The 23,281-nt window shown below is 43.1% G+C and overlaps 1 protein-coding gene across 2 annotated transcripts in view; it reads right to left on the bottom strand.

Annotated features, from left to right (window-relative positions):
• The window catches only part of cdh19 (cadherin 19, type 2), a 68,818-nt gene that overhangs the window by 30,783 nt on the left and 14,754 nt on the right, over positions 1-23,281 (bottom strand). For both annotated transcript variants that reach the window (XM_083778412.1, XM_083778413.1), the window contains exons 2-5: positions 22,130-22,538; positions 13,200-13,494; positions 3,004-3,123; positions 593-760 (exon numbers count right to left, since the gene is read on the bottom strand). In XM_083778412.1, the coding sequence (XP_083634538.1) occupies positions 593-760; positions 3,004-3,123; positions 13,200-13,494; positions 22,130-22,390 (844 nt within the window). In that variant the 5' untranslated portion in view covers positions 22,391-22,538. The remainder of the gene's footprint in view (positions 1-592; positions 761-3,003; positions 3,124-13,199; positions 13,495-22,129; positions 22,539-23,281) is intronic.

Raw genomic sequence — 23,281 nt, forward strand, 5'->3', positions numbered from 1 at the left:
GAGAAGAAGCACAATGACATAAATACCTTTCAGGTATATAAATGAACAAGCAGCATGCTGCAACACGTCTTTTCTTTCTTTCCTATTTTTTTTAACGCATTAAAAGCACGAACGCATCTGTGTCATTTTAGATTTTAGCTATATAAAGCAAAATTGTTTTTTGAGAAAGGATTTAGAACAGTGGTTCTCGAAAATACAATAGTAGATCATAATAGTAGATACAAGCACTTCAGGGCATAACTTTGTGCCGCACTGCGAGCTTGTACAGTACATTCATCTTCTATGAAAGTAGACTCCCGTGGTGTGAAGTAATTAACCTTTACTTAAGTATTTGTACTTTACTTACTATTACTGCTATTTTCAAAAGTTTTTCTACATTTGAAAACTTGAAACGGGCAATTCTTTCTACTTTTGGCAAGTACATTTTGATGCCAATTCCTTTGTACTTTCAACTCAAGTACATTTTCTTTTGTATTCCGGACTTTTACTATAGTAACTGAGTATTTATAAATTGCAGTATTGATTGACTTTTTACGTAAAAACATTTGAGTACTTTTTCTTTTCCACCACACACTGGTATAGTCGGACTCACTGTGCTGGAAGGTGGGCCCGTTGTCGTTGACGTCCGTCAGGCTGACGGTGACGGTGGTGGAGGCCGAGTATCCACCGCTGAGGCCCAGCATGTCCTTGACCTGCACCACCACCAGGTACTCCTCCCTGGCCTCACGGTCCATGTTGGGCCACGACGTCACCACCATGCCTGCGTGAGGGGGAGAGAATAGAAGCAGAGGTCACCACCATGCCTTCATGGGGGAGAGAATAGAAGCAGAGGTCACCACCATGCCTTCATGGGGGAGAGAATAGAAGCAGAGGTCACCACCATGCCTTCATGAGGGGGGGAATAGAAGCAGAGGTCACCACCATGCCTTCATGGGGGGGGGAATAGAACCAGAGGTCACCACCATGCCTTCATGAGGGAGAGAATAGAAGCAGAGGTCACCACCATGCCTTCATGAGGGAGAGAATAGAAGCAGAGGTCACCACCATGCCTGCATGAGGGGGGGGGGATAGAAGCAGAGGTCACCACCATGCCTTCATGGGGGGGGGGGGATAGAAGCAGAGGTCACCACCATGCCTGCATGAGGGGGGGGGATAGAAGCAGAGGTCACCACCATGCCTTCATGGGGGAGAGAATAGAAGCAGAGGTCACCACCATGCCTTCATGAGGGGGGGGGGGGGGGATAGAAGCAGAGGTCACCACCATGCCTGCATGAGGGGGAAGGGATAGAAGCAGAGGTCACCACCATGCCTGCATGAGGGGGGGGGGGGTAGAAGCAGAGGTCACCACCATGCCTGCATGAGGGGGGGAATAGAACCAGAGGTCACCACCATGCCTTCATGAGGGGGGGAATAGAACCAGAGGTCACCACCATGCCTGCATGAGGGGGGGGGGGGGGGATAGAAGCAGAGGTCACCACCATGCCTGCATGAGGGGGGGGGGATAGAAGCAGAGGTCACCACCATGCCTTCATGAGGGGGGGGGGATAGAAGCAGAGGTCACCACCATGCCTGCATGAGGGGGGGGGGAATAGAAGCAGAGGTCACCACCATGCCTTCATGAGGGGGGGGGGATAGAAGCAGAGGTCACCACCATGCCTGCATGAGGGGGGGGGATAGAAGCAGAGGTCACCACCATGCCTGCATGAGGGGGGGGGGATAGAAGCAGAGGTCACCACCATGCCTGCATGAGGGGGGGGGGGGGGGATAGAAGCAGAGGTCACCACCATGCCTGCATGAGGGGGGGGGGGGGGGATAGAAGCAGAGGTCACCACCATGCCTGCATGAGGGGGGGGGGGGGGATAGAAGCAGAGGTCACCACCATGCCTGCATGAGGGGGGGGGGATAGAAGCAGAGGTCACCACCATGCCTGCATGAGGGGGGGGGGATAGAAGCAGAGGTCACCACCATGCCTGCATGAGGGGGGGAATAGAACCAGAGGTTACCACCATGCCTTCATGAGGGGGGGAATAGAAACAGAGAATTTGTGAAATTTGTTTTTGTGCATCCTATTGTGTAAAAAAAATTCTGAGAAAAACAAAGAAAGGGAAGAAAGGCAGGAAAATAAATAAAGTTTGAGTGCTTTTACCACAAAACAGTGTGTGGATCTTAGATTTACAAGCTTTACAATGTATTACAATGTCCAAAAAACGGAACGGAAAGGAACTGGTTGGAATAACGTGTTCCTTCCACGCGCTACGTCCAACCAGGGAAACTCCCCCCTGTCAGGTGTAAAGGAGCAACTTGGACACTCAGGCATGAAGGAAGCATGAGTTCAAGCCCGTTGCTCTCCCCTTGTCCCCCATATATGGGGACTATGTTGGTGGAGGGTGTGTAGATCCCAGGATCACATTAGATGATTGACACAGGGGTGAAAAATGGGTTACAAAATCGTAGGATAAAAAATATATATACAATGTCCAAAAAACATATTTACAGGTACCTGAGATATGATATATAAGGAGACAGAAGAAATGAGAGGCAGATCTAGGGGAAAAAAAGGAAATTGTTGCTTTTAAAACAAAACTTTTACTTTTCAGGATTGAAATTCAAAAACAGTGCCGCATTTTTAAGCCTGCAGATCTGCTACTTAATTCTTACTTAAAAAAAAAAAAAGAAAAAAAAAAGGGTTATAATATGCAGATACCGATAGCTATACCACAACAACAACACAATGTGAAGAAAGACAAAGATTTAAAGATAAACATTTAAATCCCTTATCCCTAAACTACTTTACCTTCTTTACTATTTTGAAAATAAGTTTTGAATAGTTCAACCAGCCGATCTACATCGACACGTTGTGAGCTTGTAGATTGGCTACTTTTACTATTCAAAAATGTTTTTCAAAATAGTAAAAAAAGGGCAAAGTAGTTTAGGGATAAGGGCTTTAGCATGGGGGCGAAAATAAATTCAACCATGTCTTCGTCAGCAGTATATTAGGCACACCTGTCTTTGGCTCCACCGAGAAGTAGGGCTCCCCCTGCAGGATGGAGTAGATCAGTTTTGCGTTGTTTCCGAACAGCGGGTCGTCAGCATCTGTGGCCGTCACCTGGGCCACGGTGGTCCCTGCGGGTTGGGGGGAAACACAGAGTGAGCTCAGCCGAGCAGCAGCGTGTCATAAAGTTATTATGCTGCCATGAGTCCCCGCAGGGCCCTGCATGTCTGTCTGCCACAGAGGGAGGAGTGGGGGGCAGAGAGCTGGAGTGGGGGGTGTGGTGGGGTTAAAGGAGAATTTCAGACTAGAAGGCTTTCTTACCTTTATTTGTAGTTGTTGCATCCCCACCAAAGAGGTCCAGGTGTTATTTTGTGCAAAAGTGCATTATTGGCTATTTCCCCTACCATAAGCCCTCAATGAATTGGATTGAATTCAATTTAATTCAATTTAATTCAATTTAATTCAATTTAATTCAATTTAATTCAATTTAATTCAATTCAATTGGGCATTGGGTTTTAGTGCTAATTAGGTTATTTCCATCACTCAAAAATCTATATTTTGCCCTCCTATATACAGGTTTAATGTTTGTTTTTAGTTCAATGTTTGTTTTACATAATCATGTTGTAAGATAAGAGCGCCCCTCACTTCACACAGGTGTGATTCTTTATATTTTTATATCCTCTCTTCATAATGTAAATAGTATCCCAAGCGGCACACTTTACTACTTATTTCGATGGAAATAGAGCGTCGCAGTCCCGGCCCTGGAAATTATTCCCCCTTCATTTTCCTCAGACTTTTCAAAAAGTATTTATTTAAAGACCTTTTAAGCCTCGTACAAAGCCAACTCAAGTTGTGACAAATCATGTTTTTGGGCCGAACAAAGAACTAGAAAGAAGAAGTAGACCTACAAATACCTTATACCTAGATGCTTATGGAACTAAATGCTTTTAAAATCCAACTGCTAATTTATCTTCTGTTCTGTCTGTATAGATTATTATAATATGTTGGCAAATCATTTAAACGGTATGTACTGTAGAAAATAGCCAAATAGCCTATGTGCAAGCTCACAACACGTCACAATGGGACACATTGTAGATTGACTATATTGACTATATTGCCTACATTGTCATTGGGACGGCAAACCAGGCAATGTTGAGTTTTTGTCATGTAAACATAAACTGTATTATGCACCTTCAACCCCTTCTACAGTAACATAAGTGATGTTCATGTACAGTACAACATGCAGCACTGTTTAACAAATAATTATGAATAAGTAAACTGAAACTGAAACAGTCCTACCAATAGGCTACTCATCATTTACGATTTCCCCTTAATGGATTGGAAAAAACTATATATTATGTTCTCCATCTCCATTAATGTCTTTTCTAAATTAGAAATTTGTCAATAAAAATATTACATGTATGCGCCGTCTGTGAAGCCTCCTTTATTAACTGTATCCATGGACATGATGATGAATGCAGCCAAGCAATTATGGTTTCCTTGTGAAGAAAACATATGTGCGCTTCTCTAATTACTACACTGCGTAACTAATACAAGTATTTGTCATGTTATTTGTGATGCTTGTGTGTTTTAAGCAGAGACTATTCCAGATTGGGTCAACAGAGCTTTCAACATGACAAGACGTATTTTCGTTCGCTCCTGCCCTTCGACTGACTCAAAGACACTGATTTTTATCAACTTTGTTTTTTTCCTCTTCTGGTGTATGGACCCCTACCTTAATACACCCAAGGGACTTCATCGAGTTGATTCGGAGAAAAACGAACCGGTAAAAAGGGAATTTCAACATCTTTCCCATAGCGACTTTTACCTGGTCAGAGACGAGACCAACGTGAACCACGGTAAGCAAGGGTGCTTACCGTGGTTCACGTTGGTCGATACGGCATTGAAACTATTCAATCCTGCTTTACAGCCCGAAGAAACAAGCTCCAGCTTAGCAAAGTGAAGAGATTTTTCTGTTTCATTATTTTGTTACTGGCTGGCGACATTGAAAGTAACCCTGGTCCCATGATCACACGACAAAGAACAAGGCTACTACGTTGTGGACAGGTAACGGTGGAGAACAATGGACTCGCCGTCGACACTGCAACAACATCTAACCAGGCGACGACCAACAACAACACCGCTAGCGTCCTTCCTCCCCAACCAACCTGCACACCCATGCTGGATATACACGCTGACGTCCCGGTTGTGAATATTATATTCGCAAGAACCGAGTGCGTCCCAGGCAACAGCAGAAGACTGAGGAGGGATCTACCGGCGGCGGCAGTCGAGGCACACGACACGGCCAACACCACCATCTACAGACGTGAAGAGTCTCTGCATCCAACCACGGGGGACATCGCGACCGTAGACGGACCTAATCGGCCTCATCGGGGTACTTTCCCTGCTTTTGTTCCAGTTGGCACCATGGCTCAAACAACAACCCCACCAGAGCCTTGTTCAACGTCTACAAACCTTGACGAGGGACCCCTCCCCCCACCCGCAGCCCCACTCCCACCACCCCACGCACCCCCCACCCTCCCCCCACGACAACCCGCGGCTACTCCTTTACAGTTTGCTTACTGTGCAAATAGATCTGTGGATGATGCAATCTCTCTTGCTTTACACACTGCCCTGGTACATCTAGAAAAGAAAAGCTCTTATGTCAGACTACTGTTCATAGACTATAGTTCCGCATTTAACACTATTGTACCATCTAAATTAGTGTTGAAACTCAGTGGCCTTGGTGTGGGCAGCTCCATCTGTAACTGGCTATTTGATTTTCTGACGGGTAGGCCCCAGTGTGTTCGCATAGGAGAGAGAAGCTCATCCACAATTCTCACCAGAACAGGTGCGCCCCAAGGCTGCTGCCTCAGTCCTCTGCTGTACAGCTTGTTTACGTTTGATTGTGTCGCCAGATACGAGAATAACATCATAATTCAATTTGCGGATGATACCACAGTGATCGGACTAATAACCGACGGTGATGAGAGGGCCTATACTGTAGGAGGGAGATAGAGGATCTAACATCTACACCACTCGCTGTATGAAAAAAGCCCATAACATCATGGAAGACACCAGCCACCCCGCAAATACCCTGTTCAAACTACTCCCCTCCAAAAAACGCTACCAGAGCATCAAATCTCGTACCACCCGTCTCAGTAACAGTTTTTACCCCCAGGCAGTCAGGCTGCTGAACAGCTGACCTTGAACTGTATTGCACTTCACTTCACTTGCACTTTTCTTTTCCTGTTTTTGTCTTTTCTTGCACTATAGATGTTTGTTTATGTCCTGTGTATGTAAGACTGAGAGTGCTCTGAGCAAAATAAATGTAATTGTATGTATACTCTGTATCTATACAAATGACAAATAAACCTGAACCTGAACCTGATACCAACAATGGCCCTCCGCTCCCCTATTTTAACATGGAGGACATTAACAGTATTGCCAGCGTCAACGGAATCCATTTGTTTCACCTGAACATCAACAGCCTTGGACCCAAACTGGCTGAAATCAGACAAGTTTTCAAAAATGCTAAATCAGTACTAGTTGGCACCGTATATAGACCGCCTGATCAGCATGAGTTCTATGATATACTTGAGGGGTGCTTAGCTGGGGAGGAATGTGTAGAGAAAATCCTGAATGGCGACTACAATACGGATATGCATCGTAAGGAAGCACCTGTGTTTAAGTCATTTAGTCGGTTCTGTGATCTGCATGGTGTCAGTCAGCTAATTACCCAACCCACAAGAGTGTGTGATTCTACTCAAACTGTCATTGATCTCATTCTGACCTCGGACAAATCCAGAATCTCCAAGAAAGGGGTTATTGTATGTGGGCTCAGTGATCATTTTATGATTTTCTGTACCCGCAAAATACAAAAACTAAAGTTTGACTGTCACAAAACAGTCATATCTAGGGACCTCAAAACCTACTCTAGCGAGGCCTTTAATCTAGAACTGGAGAGTCTGGATTGGTCCGATGTGCTCAGGAGCTCACTAGTCGAAGAAGCATATGGCTTGGCTTTAATACCAAATTTACATCAGTACTAAACAACATGGCTCCTCTGAGAACCATCAGGGTCAAAACCCGCTCGGAGCCATGGATGAATTCGGACATACTGACTGCAATGAAAGCCAGAGACAACAAATGCTCTGAACTTCTTAAATGCAAGTCCAAGCTAGCCAAGCGCAAGCGCTTCGACAGTGATCTCCAAACCAAACTGTGCATCCTAAAAACCCAATGTAACAAGCTAAGAAACGGTGTAATTGCCATGACCAAATCAGCCAAAAGTAACTTTATCAATGATAAAGCCGAGGAAATCAAAAACAATCCTTGGGAGCTCTGGAAGCTACTAAACAACCAACTAGGCTGTGGTCAGAAACTAAAAACCAGGTTTACTAACATAAACATCAAATCGAATAACACCCTCATCACTGACAAGCTTGATGTAGCCAACCACTTGAACATCTTCTTTACAAACATTGCAACAATGCTGGTTAACAAACAGCCCTCTCACTCTGGGCGTTTTGGTTTAGAGCACATCAAAGCCTTCTACAAAAACCTAGGTGTTTGTAAAGATGATTTTAAAATGGCAATGGTAACAACTGAGGAGGTACTTAAAAAACTGAGTGCCCTCCAACCCCACAAGGCCACTGGCCATGAAAATATTCCCTCCAAATTTCTCAGAGACTCAGCCATTTCCATAGCTCCAGTCATCACCCACATAGTAAACCTCTCCATCAAACAGGGACAGGTCCCCCAAGATTTTAAACTGGCCAAAGTAACACCTCTGTACAAAAAAGGGAGTAAATTAGAACCCGGCAACTACCGCCCTATTTCTATTCTAAGCTCCATCTCGAAAGTGATGGAAAAAATAGTCTATGAATAGGTTGAAAAGTATCTTGCCACTAATAAATTGCTGTACGAGTTCCAATCTGGTTTAAGAACATTCCACTCCACTGACACATGCCTCCTCTATTTGAGCGACCACATCAAACACGAGGTGGACGCTGGAAAATACTGCAGCATGGTCATGCTGGACCTCCAAAAGGCTTTAGACACCGTGAACCACTCCATACTGGTTAACAAGCTTAAAGCTATTGGTTTTGATAGCACATCAGTGAACGTAATCAAAAAAGTCAATCAAAGAACAAGATTCCTTTACAGGATCTCCTCACTGGTCAACAAAAACACCTTGAAGACCTTAACAGGAGGTTAAGGTCTCATACAAGGTTTCTTTGGCTATGCATCCACCTCTTGGTACCACAGCACCTCAAAGGCCCTTAAAACAAGGCTCCAGACCTCCCAAAACAAACAGGTCAGGCTCCTACTTGGCCTCACCCCCCGAACCCACCTCACCCCTGCCCACTTTGACAGGATGGGATGGCTAAGGGTCTGCAATGGCTGCAATTCCCCCTGCAATCCCCCCCCACCCCCCCCCCCCCATTTCCCCTCACTGTATATGTATCTTTTCCCTTTTTGCTTCCTATATGATGAATTCCTGTTCTGTTCTTTAGCTACATAGAAGTGTCTATTTGTATGTCTCTAAATGTTTTGATGAATTGAACAACAATGTGGACCCTGTTGTGGACCCAAGTGTAATGCTTAATTGGGTCGTCCACTCACAGTTAACAGTCTTTGTATTGAGTTTGTGCTTGAAATGTACTGTAATTCTACAAACTGTTAATAAATATTTCAATCAATCAATCAAAGCCTAGGGGCAGCCACAGTAAAATCCCCTGGTTTTAAGTAAGGCTGTTTTGGGGGTCAATAGTGAGAGGTGCGCTGACCTCAGGGCTCTGACCGGCTTATGGTGTTGAAGTAGTTCTGCCAAGTAAGAGGGGCCCAGTCCATTGAGGGATTTAAAAGCAATTATCAAAATCTTTAAATCAATCCTAAATTTGACAGGTAGCCAGTGGAGTGAGGCCAAGACAGGGGAGATATGGTCACGCTTTTTTGTGCCTGTGAGGAGGTGTGCGGCAGCATTTTGGACTAGCTGCAGTCGTCTGACAAAGGACTGGTTGAATGCATGGGCTGTCATGGCCAGAAAGTAGTTTTTTGCCACTCAGTAGGCATTCCCGCATAACTTCTGGGTATGATGATGATGTCACACGGATTCCCTCTATACATGTCATTTTTATTGATATAAAATATATAAAAAAATATTTATTTTCGGTTTCTCCTTCTGCAATGCACTCTATGTTCATTCACTTCCTTGTTTGCGGTACCAAAATAATGGCTCGTATCTCCTAATCTATGGAACTCTCAATGGTTTTGACCAGATGGGCAATGTTTTGTCTTCATTTCTGACTTAAGGATGCCTCTTGTTTTGGAATATTAACGCTTCTAGAGAGACTTTAGTGTGACCAGCGCGAGGTAAGAATGGAAGATTATGCCTCTCGGTTTTTGGGGGAAACGTAAGGCGAGGATTTTCAGAGTAAAATCTGCCATATCTGCTGGCATCTAGCGCCTATATTTTGATCGGTTCTGTTAAGTAACATTTTGACTGAGCTACTTTTACTTGTAGTGGAGTAAATCGGAACAGGTAGTATTTTTACTCTTACTCGAGTACTGGGGTTGAGTATACTGTCCACCTCTAGCTACCGCACGGTTAAAATATCAATGCTTCTGAATACTATGCGTGCAGATGTGTGGGGGGGGGGGGCATAGACAGAAGTTATATTGAGTCTACTGAGAGAGAGAGAGAGAGAGAGAGAGAGAGAGAGAGAGAGAGAGAGAGAGAGAGAGAGACAGAGAGAGAGAGAGAGAGAGAAGCAGTTGAACCGGGCAAGAGAGATGTCACAGCGAAGCTTGAGAGGCTGTATGTCACGCACACCTGCACAGCCTCAGTGGCACGCACACACACGTGTACACACACACACACACACACACGTGTACACACACACACACACACACACACACGTGTACACACACACACACACACACACACACACACACACACACACCCCTACTAAAATATTCTCTCTTTAGAGTCAAACGCATTATGATTTATTGCGAGAGATATTATACTGCAAAAAAGCAGATTACATATAAATTGAAATGGTAATGTCTGTGCTTTGAAAGGCCAGTAGTTATAATAACATTATTTAAGAAGCAGAAACAGTATAACCCATATGAAAAGGCAGTCAGAGCTACAAGATACGCCTCAAGGCCTATAGATTTGCCAATACTTTAAGAATCCTGCGAGGGGACAGCGGTGCAGTTAAAAATTCAAATTCCTCCGGTCCTCATTGTGCAGACTGAAGATAACGTGGAAAATTATTCAGAATGGGCATCTTGGATGCTGGAAGGGAAGTATCGTGATTGCATTATTTCTATTAGTTTCTTTCTATTCTTTTTAGGGCAATTTCATTTTTTATCTTAGCTGCTCCGACTTCTGAATTGCACAGTTGTTTGGGAGACCTTACTAGTCAGGAAAGTGTAAGTAAGCTGTTAAGCCATGATGCGTATAGGGCCCATCTCCTATCTCTGTAGTGTGAGGGAGATGTACAAGTACACCCGCTGGACATGATTATACAAGTATACCGACCCTGACCTCTCAATCTCGAACGCCATGTAAAAAGAGGTCATTCAATTATCCTTCCACCACCGTAGAAACATAGTCAAGATCAAGCCCTTCCTATCCACCCCCGACTCGATTATTGCAACTCCAAGTATTCCTGTCTCTCCAATAAGTCCATCCATGAACGCCTACAACTATAGTGCAGGATGCTGCAGGTCGAGTCCTGACTGGCACAGAGTCCTGACTGGCACAAAGTCCTGACTGGCAACAAGACAATATTGACCACATCTCGCCAATGCTGGCCTCCCTACACTGGCTTCTAATCAACTTTAGAATTGATTTTAGAATTACTGGCGGTCAATGACTTAATTATTTCAGCAAAGACATTTTTACAGTATGATTGAACCCAATTACTATTCAATAAACAAGTATGTGTAGAATGTTTACCTCAGTGATTGGTGTTGATAGACATTCCTGCTGTATTGTATTGAGCTTCCTTCTGTCAATTTGACAAAATAGGCTGTATGCACATACGCCATTTTGGAAAGAAATTAATTGGGACCCTTCCATACTTCCTTCACAGGTGTGTTACCGATGATACTAATGTACTCTCTCATATAGAGTTATGCAGACACTAAATGGAACAGAGCCTAAATTATTGTTTCATCTGTAACTACTGTGAAGGAAGTAAGAAGATTTATTCTGAGTGCATAGAGCTTATTGCAACTAAGTGCAAAGACCAGGCCCTTGTGGCTGACTTTTAAATCTTAATTTAATGAAAAGGGAAAGGGTGCTCTTTTGTAGGGGACTGAAAACGTGCAACCGAGGAAAAGGAAACTAAGTCACTCTTCTGGTGAAAAAAGTTAAAGGAGCATTCAGTGATTTGGAGAAAAAAAAAACAGTCCGCCCCGGTAACAAGAACATGTGCACATGCACATGCTCTACAGTGGCTGGACACACAACAGGCCAACAGCATGTGCAACCAAGGCCCGCTCCCACTCGATCATGATTGGAGGAAGGCGCCCCCTCTCATCCTGATTGGATGAAGGCTGGCTAATCCTAGCCAAAAACTAAACCTACGTTCTTTTGACCCCAGGGGTTAACTGGGAACAGGGAGTATCTCCTTATTATAGTCTCTATAGTAGGGAGGATTATCCAAAAAATATATACATTTGAATTAAGTTAAATCACTGAATATAACTTTAAGTTGAGGTGGCTAGTAGAACAAAACTAGTAGAAATGTTAAAACTTAGTTAAACCCCTTTTTCATTTCTACTATGAACTAGCCACCTCAATAAAGGCATGGTCTTAACATATTATTTAATTATGATAGCACACCAAGGTCAGCCCTCGAGCGTAAAGAGGATTTGGGAGGTTGATTTAAATCAATCCTTTACTGACAGTGAATGGAAGATGATTCTACAGAACTCAAAGAAGATGTCCCGTGAACTTAGAACCAGATTAGTTCAATTTAAAATAATGAATAGAGTCTACTGGACTCCGACAAGATTGTTCAAGGCTAAACTCAGAGATAGTCTGGTTTGCTGGAGGTGTGATGAGGACCCCGGTACACTTATTCATGTATTGTGGGAGTGCCCTAGGGTACAGACGCTATGGTGTGCTATTCATGAGTATATAATGCAAATCACAAACCAGGATATTCCTGCTCTCTTTATTCTGGGTGATCCATCGCCATTAAAACACTTCCCCGCACTTCTAGCTGACTGGATTCATACAGCATTAATGGTGGGCAGGAAAATCATTGTTAAGGAATGGAAGTCTGAGGATTTACCTCCAGCACATGTATGGTTCACTCAGCTTGGTATTGTGGCTAGAGGTTATCCTTTAAGATGAATAATCAGTTGGATAAATATGATCTGAAGTGGGTCATGTTGCAGGTCCTTTGGTGTGATCCATGGTCAGGCAATGCCCTTTTGATTGTTTATTGTATTAGTATACATATGATACGGTTGATGATGCTGCGTGTTTGGTCGTGTAATTAAAAACTAATTTAAACTTTTAATTTTATTTATTTTTAATTTTATTTGTTTATCTTGTCTATCCTTGTTTTATATTATGTTTCTGTGTTCATACATAATTTCCATGAATACGTATTGTGTTGTTGTTGGTGTTGCTTGTGTTTGTATTTGATGTTTTCTGTGTTTGTGATTTTTTTTTTAAATAAAGTACTGATTATAAAAAATAAATAAAGGCATGGTCTTTTGTATCATGCCGATAAGCCCCACATGTCCGCTGCAAGCAACTGGCTTCTTTCCTCCACACTTACCTATGGCATTGGTTCTTAAAGCCGGGTCCGGGGACCCCCAGTGGTCCTTGAGGAAGTTCCAGGGAGTCCCCAGCTTAATGATAGATAGTTAGGAACCAAATGGACCCTTATGGGTCTGTAAGACAGAGGAACCAAACGGATCCATAATTTTGGTTCCATTTGTACACTCTCAGAGTTAAATTAACATAGATTTTCAATACACATTGGGGTCCCAGAGATAGAAAAGCCATTCAATGGGGGTCCGTAGCCTAATGCACGACTGGGGTGGTCAATCGTTGAAATTAAAATGATTGAGAATCACTGCCAGAGACATGCAATTTGTCAAATGGGGGTCCGCGGGCTAATAAATGCCAATTTGGGGGTCCTTGACATGAAAACATTTGAGAACCACTGACCTATGGGACACATCTCGGGCACGCTGGAGACGTAGGGCTCGTTCTGGAACACGGGGACGTTGTCGTTGATGTCCTGCACCTTGATGATGAACTCCGACTGGGGCTCCACCGGCTCCGAGGACCTCCGGTTGATGGCCTGGGCCTGGAGGACGTAGAAGGCCTTGGCCTCGCGGTCCAGCCTCGCCAGCGTGCGGATCTCGCCGGAGTACTCGTCGATCTCGAAGACGTCTCCCGCTCCCTCCCCCGACAGGATGTACTTGATGGTGAACTCGTCTTGGTCGTAGTCGGACTTGAGCTGTGTGGAAGGAGAGAGAGACGGAACATGGAGCCGTGATTACGACAGGGAGCGGTGTTTATGAACAAGTGACCCTCAGGGTCTTTGAGTGTTTTACATAGAGATGTAACGATAACAGTAACCGCGTCAATGGATCGACTTTAATTTCAATGATCCAAGTATATCAATAATAATATCATATCGTTTGACTTTGTATCGCATTGAATTGTTTTGCAATGCAAATTATCAATTGTATCAATACTAAGTACTCTCCATTGTATTTAGCAATGTTTTTAAATAAAAATTACTTTTCAAATACAATGTATTTGCTAGAGAATAACTGCTTACTTATTTACATCCAGGAAGGATAAGGCTGACCTCGACTAGTCGAATAGTCGACTAATGGATCGAAACGGGTCTTAGTCAATTTAGTCAACATTCCATCTGGGCTGTGGTGCGATGGCGAACAAAAAGCGATGGCGAACAAAAAGCGATGGCGAACAAAAAGCGATGGCGAACAAAAAGCGATGGCGAACAAAAAGCGATGGCGGAAAAAAAGCGATGGCGAAAAAAAGCGATGGCGAAAAAAAAGCGATGGCGAAAAAAAAGCGATGGCGAAAAAAAAGCGATGGCGAAAAAAAGCGATGGCGAAAAGAAAGCGATGGCGAAAAGAAAGCGATGGAGAAAAACAAGCGATGGAGAAAAACAAGCGATGGAGAAAAACAAGCGATGGAGAAAAACAAGCGATGGAGGAAAAAAAGCGATGGAGAAAAAAAAGCGATGGAGAAAAAAAGCGATGGCAAAAAAAAGCAATGGCGAAAAAAAAGCGATGGAGAAAAACAAGCGATGGAGAAAAACAAGCGATGGAGAAAAACAAGCGATGGAGAAAAACAAGCGATGGAGAAAAACAAGCGATGGAGGAAAAAAAGCGATGGAGGAAAAAAAGCGATGGAGAAAAAAAAGCGATGGAGAAAAAAAAGCGATGGCAAAAAAAAGCGATGGAGAAAAAAAAGCGATGGCAAAAAAAGCGATGGCGAAAAACAAGCGATGGCGAAAAACAAGCGATGGAGAAAAACAAGCGATGGCGAAAAAAAAGCGATGGCGGGAAAAAAAGCGATGGCGGGAAAAAAAGCGATGGCGAAAAAAAAAGCGATGGCGAAAAAAAAAGCGATGGCGAAAAAAAAGCGATGGCGAAAAAAAAGCGATGGCGAAAAAAAAGCGATGGCGAAAAAAAAACGATGGCGAACAAAAAGCGATGGCGAACAAAAAGCGATGGCGAACAAAAAGCGATGGCGAACAAAAAGCGATGGCGAACAAAAAGCGATGGCGAACAAAAAGCGATGGCGAACAAAAAGCGATGGCGGAAAAAAAGCGATGGCGAAAAAAAGCGATGGCGAAAAAAAAGCGATGGCGAAAAAAAAGCGATGGCGAAAAAAAAGCGATGGCGAAAAAAAGCGATGGCGAAAAAAAGCGATGGCGAAAAGAAAGCGATGGAGAAAAACAAGCGATGGAGAAAAACAAGCGATGGAGAAAAACAAGCGATGGAGAAAAACAAGCGATGGAGGAAAAAAAGCGATGGAGAAAAAAAAGCGATGGAGAAAAAAAGCGATGGCGAAAAAAAAGCGATGGAGAAAAAAAAGCGATGGCGAAAAAAAAGCGATGGAGAAAAACAAGCGATGGAGAAAAACAAGCGATGGAGAAAAACAAGCGATGGAGGAAAAAAAGCGATGGAGGAAAAAAAGCGATGGAGAAAAAAAAGCGATGGAGAAAAAAAAGCGATGGAGAAAAAAAAGCGATGGCAAAAAAAAGCGATGGAGAAAAAAAAGCGATGGCAAAAAAAGCGATGGAGAAAAACAAGCGATGGAGAAAAAAAAGCGATGGAGGAAAAAAAGCGATGGCGAAAAAAAGCGATGGCGAAAAAAAAGCGATGGCGAAAAAAAAGCGATGGCGAAAAAAAGCGATGGAGAAAAAAAAGCGATGGAGAAAAAAAAGCGATGGAGAAAAAAAAGCGATGGCAAAAAAAAGCGATGGAGAAAAACAAGCGATGGCGAAAAACAAGCGATGGCGAAAAACAAGCGATGGCGAAAAAAAAGCGATGGCGAAAAACAAGCGATGGAGAAAAAAAAGCGATGGAGAAAAAAAGCGATGGCAAAAAAAAGCGATGGCAAAAAAAAGCGCTGTCGCCCCTCAAATCCAATACAAAACAAATTACACTAACTTACATGAAACAATACTGCCTTCTCTATCCTATAGGATAATAACCCACTACAGAGGAACCGTTTTTAATGAGCATGCCCTTGTCTGCTGTTTTAAAAGACCTCAGATCGGTTGTCAGGTTGACGCTGGTTTCGAGGTCATTCCTCTGTGTGGCTCCTCCAAAATGGCGGAAAAAAAGCGATGGCGAAAAAAAAGCGATGGAGAAAAAAAAGCGATGGAGAAAAAAAAGCGATGGAGGAAAAAAAGCGATGGAGAAAAAAAAGCGATGGAGAAAAAAAAGCGATGGAGAAAAAAAGCGATGGCAAAAAAAAGCGATGGAGAAAAAAAAGCGATGGAGAAAAAAAAGCGATGGCAAAAAAAGCGATGGCGAAAAAAAAGCGATGGAGAAAAAAAAGCGATGGAAAAAAACAAGCGATGGAGAAAAAAAAGCGATGGAGGAAAAAAAGCGATTGAGAAAAAAAGCGATGGCGAAAAAAAGCGATGGCGAAAAAAAAGCGATGGCGAAAAAAAAGCGATGGAGAAAAAAAGCGATGGAGAAAAAAAGCGATGGCAAAAAAAAGCGCTGTCGCCCCTCAAATCCAATACAAAACAAATTACACTAACTTACATGAAACAATACTGCCTTCTCTATCCTATAGGATAATAACCCACTACAGAGGAACCGTTTTTAATGAGCATGCCCTTGTCTGCTGTTTTAAAAGACCTCAGATCGGTTGTCAGGTTGACGCTGGTTTCGAGGTCATTCCTCTGTGTGGCTCCTCCAAAATGGCGGAAAAAAAGCGATGGCGAAATAAAAGCGATGGAGAAAAAAAAGCGATGGAGAAAAAAAAGCGATGGAGAAAAAAAAGCGATGGAGAAAAAAAGCGATGGCGAAAAAAAGCGATGGAGAAAAAAAAGCGATGGAGAAAAAAAAGCGATGGAGAAAAAAAAGCAATGGAGGAAAAAAAAGCGATGGAGGAAAAAAGCGATGGCGAAAAAAAAGCGATGGCGGAAAAAAAGCGATGGAGGAAAACAAGCGATGGCGAAAAACAAGCGATGGCGATGGCTTTTTTCCTCCATCGCTTTTTTTTCCTCCATCGCTTGTTTTTCTCCATCGCTTGTTTTTCTCCATCGCTTGTTTTTCTCCATCGCTTGTTTTTCTCCATCGCTTTTTTTTCTCCATCGCTTGTTTTTCTCCATCGCTTTTTTTGCCATCGCTTTTTTTTCTCCATCGCTTTTTTTTCTCCATCGCTTTTTTTTGCCATCGCTTTTTTTCTCCATCGCTTTTTTTTCTCCATCGCTTTTTTTTCTCCATCGCTTGTTTTTCGCCATCGCTTGTTTTTCTCCATCGCTTTTTTTCCTCCATCGCTTTTTTTTCTCCATCGCTTGTTTTTCTCCATCGCTTGTTTTTCTCCATCGCTTTTTTTTTCGCCATCGCTTTTTTTTTCGCCATCGCTTTTTTTCCCGCCATCGCTTTTTTTCCCGCCATCGCTTTTTTTTCTCCATCGCTGTTTTTCTCCATCGCTTGTTTTTCTCCATCGCTTGTTTTTCTCCATCGCTTGTTTTTCTCCATCGCTTGTTTTTCTCCATCGCTTGTTTTTCTCCATCGCTTGTTTTTCTCCATCGCTTTTTTTTCTCCATCGCTTGTTTTTCTCCATCGCTTTTTTTGCCATCGCTTTTTTTTCTCCGTCGCTTTTTTTTCTCCATCGCTTTTTTTTGCCATCGCTTTTTTTCTCCATCGCTTTTTTTTCTCCATCGCTTTTTTTTCTCCATCGCTTGTTTTTCGCCATCGCTTGTTTTTCGCCATCGCTTTTTTTCGCCATCGCTTTTTTTTCTCCATCGCTTTTTTTTCTCCATCGCTTTTTTTTCTCCATCGCTTGTTTTTCTCCATCGCTTTTTTTTTCGCCATCGCTTTTTTTTTCGCCATCGCTTTTTTTCCCGCCATCGCTTTTTTTCCCGCCATCGCTTTTTTTTCTCCATCGCTGTTTTTCTCCATCGCTTGTTTTTCTCCATCGCTTGTTTTTCTCCATCGCTTGTTTTTCTCCATCGCTTGTTTTTCTCCATCGCTTGTTTTTCTCCATCGCTTTTTTTTCTCCATCGCTTGTTTTTCTCCATCGCTTTTTTTGCCATCGCTTTTTTTTCTCCATCGCTTTTTTTTCTCCATCGCTTTTTTTTGCCATCGCTTTTTTTCTCCATCGCTTTTTTTTCTCCATCGCTTTTTTTTCTCCATCGCTTGTTTTTCGCCATCGCTTGTTTTTCGCCATCGCTTTTTTTCGCCATCGCTTTTTTTTCTCCATCGCTTTTTTTTCTCCATCGCTTTTTTTTCTCCATCGCTTGTTTTTCTCCATCGCTTTTTTTTTCGCCATCGCTTTTTTTTTCGCCATCGCTTTTTTTCCCGCCATCGCTTTTTTTCCCGCCATCGCTTTTTTTTCTCCATCGCTGTTTTTCTCCATCGCTTGTTTTTCTCCATCGCTTGTTTTTCTCCATCGCTTGTTTTTCTCCATCGCTTGTTTTTCTCCATCGCTTGTTTTTCTCCATCGCTTTTTTTTCTCCATCGCTTGTTTTTCTCCATCGCTTTTTTTGCCATCGCTTTTTTTTCTCCATCGCTTTTTTTTCTCCATCGCTTTTTTTTGCCATCGCTTTTTTTCTCCATCGCTTTTTTTTCTCCATCGCTTTTTTTTCTCCATCGCTTGTTTTTCGCCATCGCTTGTTTTTCGCCATCGCTTTTTTTCGCCATCGCTTTTTTTTCTCCATCGCTTTTTTTTCTCCATCGCTTTTTTTTCTCCATCGCTTTTTTTTCTCCATCGCTTTTATTTCGCCATCGCTTTTTTTCCGCCATTTTGGAGGAGCCACACAGAGGAATGACCTCGAAACCAGCGTCAACCTGACAACCGTGCTTCGTGTCTGATTTAACAAATACTTGCTTGGCTACTCCTCCTTTGAGCAGAACCTCACCTGCTGGGCTCAATCTGGCTATAATGGATCCTTTCGCTACATAAATAAATTGCTCACAAACACTCACAAAGCCTGGGGAGAAAATACCTCACAAGTGTGGAAAGGAAACACTTTGAACCGTTCGCACATACCACTCGACAACAAGTAACATCGCATACCACTTATATTTACCACACCGTATGTTTGTCAAGACTATGTCCCTACTCCCTTTCTTATTATTTTAATATTTTTTAATGGAATATCAATTATGGGTTTTATATGATTTATTTCTTTTTTATAGGTACACCCACAGTTGTCACTGCCAGCACGTCAAATGCAGCAGCCCCACAGTTTTCTCAGAAGAAACTGGATTTTTGGATCTTTGGAGCTCTATGTTCGTTTGTTTTCTCTCTTTTTTTATTTGATGTAATCATGGTGATGTAAAATTAATGGTTGGTAGCAGCATCAATTAGATGTTTTTTAAAATGATAGATAGGGGCATGTATCAATAAGATTTATCTTCTTCCTGCTCCTTTTCTTTTCTGTTATAGAATATGTAAAAAAAACAAAAAAAAACAAACAAAAAAAAGTAAAATGAATATAATCATGTAAAACCAGAACTGAAATAAATATGAAATTTTAGGCCACCAAGAAAAGAAAAAGAGAAAATAGGAAAGCAACTGGTTGGAATAACTTTCCACGCGCTACGTCCAACCGGGGAAACTCCCCCCCTGTGGAATAACCTTCCACGCACTACGTCCAACCGGGGAAACTCCCCCCCGTCAGGTGAAAAGAAGCAGCTTGGACTCCTCATGAATGGAAGGAAGCATGAGGACAGTCCGTTGCTCTTCCCAGGTTGGCAGAGGGGGTGTAGCGCATTGGTTGAAAAAACATTGTGGGATAAAAAAGTCCCAAAAGAGCAGTCATGACTGAGTCATCATGCATGCTGAATGAGAAATAAACTTCCACAAGGGCAGAGATTTCTATATTCACCACTTGTGAAGCAGTCAGCTTGAGACGAACAAAGACTGCAGGAGCAGACAACCCGTAACACAAATTCTTGTAGGTAAGATATGTAAGATATGATGTTGGAAGAAGAATGTGCCAGCACTGAATGAATGTCCTTTTATCCTGTTTAATTAGACCTGAGTACGATTCACAAATCTTTTCAAAATCCTGACAGTTTTCTGAAAAGCCCATGTTTCTATATCAGTGGTTCTCAAACATTTTCATGTCAAGGACCCACAGAATTATATGTACTGTAGGCTATGTGTACTAGGGTGACCCCCATCTGAAAATATGTTGTTCCAGGGACCCCCCAGAAGCAAACATATGAGTTAAAAACGTTCGCTATGAAAGAATATATATTCAAAGATTTGCGACACATTTTCACGATTTAAAAAACAATAGCAGATCTACAAGCTCATAACGTGTAGATCTGCTATTTTCAATAGCTAAAGTATAACATAATGCTTAAAACACCAAAAGGGGGTTCTCGCCCAGAATGGGTTAATTATCTCTGACGAGCCAACGTTGTCAGCGTTGACAACCAGTGTTGCAGTGCTACTTTTAGAAGTGGGGAGGACTGTTGACAACGCTGAGGAAGGACCACCTGCATGGCCGAAACGTGTCCGTTGACTCGTCAGAGGTAATGACACATGTGAAAAGGACATTCATTGAGTGCTGGCACAAGCAGTCAGCTTGACCACAGATATTTGGACTTCACTGGCAATGGAGGCATAATATATGTGCACTTCATTACGGAGGATGGCCATTGGAATGTTTTGTGTTAGATAGAAAAAATGGAAGACAGTCACACTCTCTCTAGGTCGTCCTCAACTGTCGCTTCCAGTCATCCCGGTTCTCAATAATATATCTGGCCAGCTCATTGGTGCTTTGCACTCCTGCGTCGTTCTTGAGTACATCCACATATGTTAATGTGGGACGTCCTTGTGACCGGTGTCCGCGTGTGTTGGATCCCACAGCACTAGTTTGCTGGCTGGCAGCTCTTGGTGTCTTTGGCAGTGTCCTGCTAGTCTCATTCTCCCGGCTGCTATTTTCTGGCACACCCTTGGCATTCCATCCTAGGCCTACAGATTCTTGTGTACTCTTGCTGATGTTAGATATTGCACACAGCATGTCTGGTGTAGCAGATTTCTGCAGGGTTGACTTCTAGGGTCCAGCATTCATTGTCATAAAACACACAGCAGATAACACTGGCAGAGAATATTTCTCATTGGGCCATTCCACGCAATAAGGTAGTTTCTATTGTCCATGACAATGCAACAAATATCGTTAACTCCACTGTCTGATGAGATGAGTGAAGACCCGTCACTGTCCTCAAGCAACAAGATACTATGATGTGTCAAAGGTGCAAATGTGCAAAGGCCACCACAGCACTTGCAGAAAGACAGAACTAGACAAGACTGTGGCAGACCATAAACTTGGTCAAGGCGGTGCAGCTCGCTGGAATTCCCCCATTATGATGCCTGGTAGAGCAGAGAGTGCCCGTTGCTGCTGTGCTGTCAGATTTAAGTTTCAGTAAAAAAAAGTCAGATTGCGAACTTGACCTCACAATAGCCCAGTGGAGAACAACAGAAGACATAGTTAGGCCAATTCACCCCTTTTGCAACCAGAGCTTATTTTAATGATGTTTATGACACAATAAATATGTATGTGTGTAATGTGTTTTTGAGTGGTGCAACCACTCCAAGGAACAGCAGTGTCCGTGCACGTTCACCTATGTATGTGACGTTCACCTATGTATCTATGAGCACCAGTATAATGAGTACCAGTAGGGGCGCTGTTTGCCAGAAACAGAGAGAGGGATAGTGCTGCCTGATAGTGCTGCCTGCTAATGAGAGAGAGAGAGAGAGAGAGAGAGAGGTGGGGGGGTGGTTTCACCACTCAGTTCACACAGGTGTGATTTTTCTTTAAAAAAACTGGCCATGGGGTGCAACTTCTGTTATCTACGACGATCTATGATGATAGCAAGGTCATTAAAACCATTAAGGCAACACCGACCCAGGAGCTTGACAGACACTTCCCAGTGTTATCTTGTCAGTTTGTTGTCGTAAGTGGCGTGGTCCTTGTTCCTTTCTATACCTCCATCTTGCGCCACCCTTATCTCTAAACGTATTTGCCATTTTTTACTATTTTGAAAAACCTTTTAAAATAGTTCAACTAGCCGATCTACACGGAGACATTGTGAGCTTGTAGATCGGCTATTACTACTTTAACTACTTTAAAAGGTTTTGTTAAATAGTAAAAAATGGCAAATAAGGGATAAGGGGTAGCGCAAGATATAGCCTCTAGTGTATTTCTAAGTACATGAGCATTTAGCTTCTTATAGTTTCCTAGTGTGCCTATAGTCGTTTTGCACTTGACTCCTATACACCTCCTGAACCGGCACCGTGGCATAAAGTGGTGTCTCAAAGAATAGAACGCTTGAGCTTATAGACCTGCGATGTTCGAGGCGGGGACACACCAGAACACAACCTTATTATACATCCTCAGCTATATATACCTGTCCAATAACGCGTGGAGTCGGGTCCTCCTCTGGGACGAAGAGCTGTTTCCAGATCCAGCCTCTCTTCATGCGACGGTGCAGGTGATGGGCAGACTCGTGTGCCAGCTGATGCACTACTTCCACACCTCTGGTTCCCCTCGTGATGTCACTCCACACCCAGCCTGGGATCAGAGAAAGCACGATCCCCAGGGCTAGGACGCTGGGCGAAGTCATTCTCACCGAGGAGGGTCCTTGCATTTCCTCTCCTCCTCTTCCCATGAGCGAGTCCACGGAAGAAACGGCTGTCACTGCTGGTCTGATGGAGCGTCCATCCCTGCGTTCAGGAGTATGTGACTCATGACCGTATGAAGGCCAATGTCTGCCATTATGTCCCGATCATCCGCTCTCTGTACATGTCCGCATCTCTCTGAAATAAAGTGAATGAATGCATGGATGAATGGTTTTCAGTTTGAAGGAATAGGTCACACACTCATACGGTACTTTCTATAAATTACACACCCCATGAAGCCTTGGATTCACAGCGATTGTATTTTATTGTATCGCATTCCTATAAGGCAATGACCGAGTCAATACCTAAGTCTCTTTATACCCAAGTCTCCTTCCACGTCTTCTACTTTGCAATTAAGTCTCCTTAGGCATGTCACTGACTATTTCGTTGCCCTATGCATATGTTTGTGCTACGTGCGTGTGAGAGTGTACAAATGTGTACACTCTCAGAGGTACAGACCTGTTATGGTCATTCAGGACTATATAGCTACGTGTGTGTTTCTGGTAATATTATGTCCGTGGCAAAAACAATGAAAATAATGTTGACAAAAATGTCCACCACAAGCCCAGCATCGCGATGACCTCTGGCCTTCATGGATTTGAAATCCGCTGAATCTGTCAGCAGGGGCATTCAGGATGTGTATACCGTACATGGTTGATAGTGGGAATGAAAACATACGCGCCCCACAGGAAGAGGAGGGCTGAGGGCCAACCGGGCCAACATCCTGTTATCCACTTGCTGCCTGCCTCCAGAGGCAAATTAGAAGGAAACAAACAACAGAGGGTGCTGTTTTACTTTTCTTTTTGCCAATGGGTTTCCAGATTGTGTTACAATTTACAATTAAGGCATTTAGCAGACGCTCTTAATCCAGAGCGATTTAC

Source organism: Protomyctophum parallelum, assembly GCF_964188405.1.
Source record: "Protomyctophum parallelum genome assembly, chromosome: 12".
NCBI classification, from domain to species: Eukaryota; Metazoa; Chordata; class Actinopteri; order Myctophiformes; family Myctophidae; genus Protomyctophum; species Protomyctophum parallelum.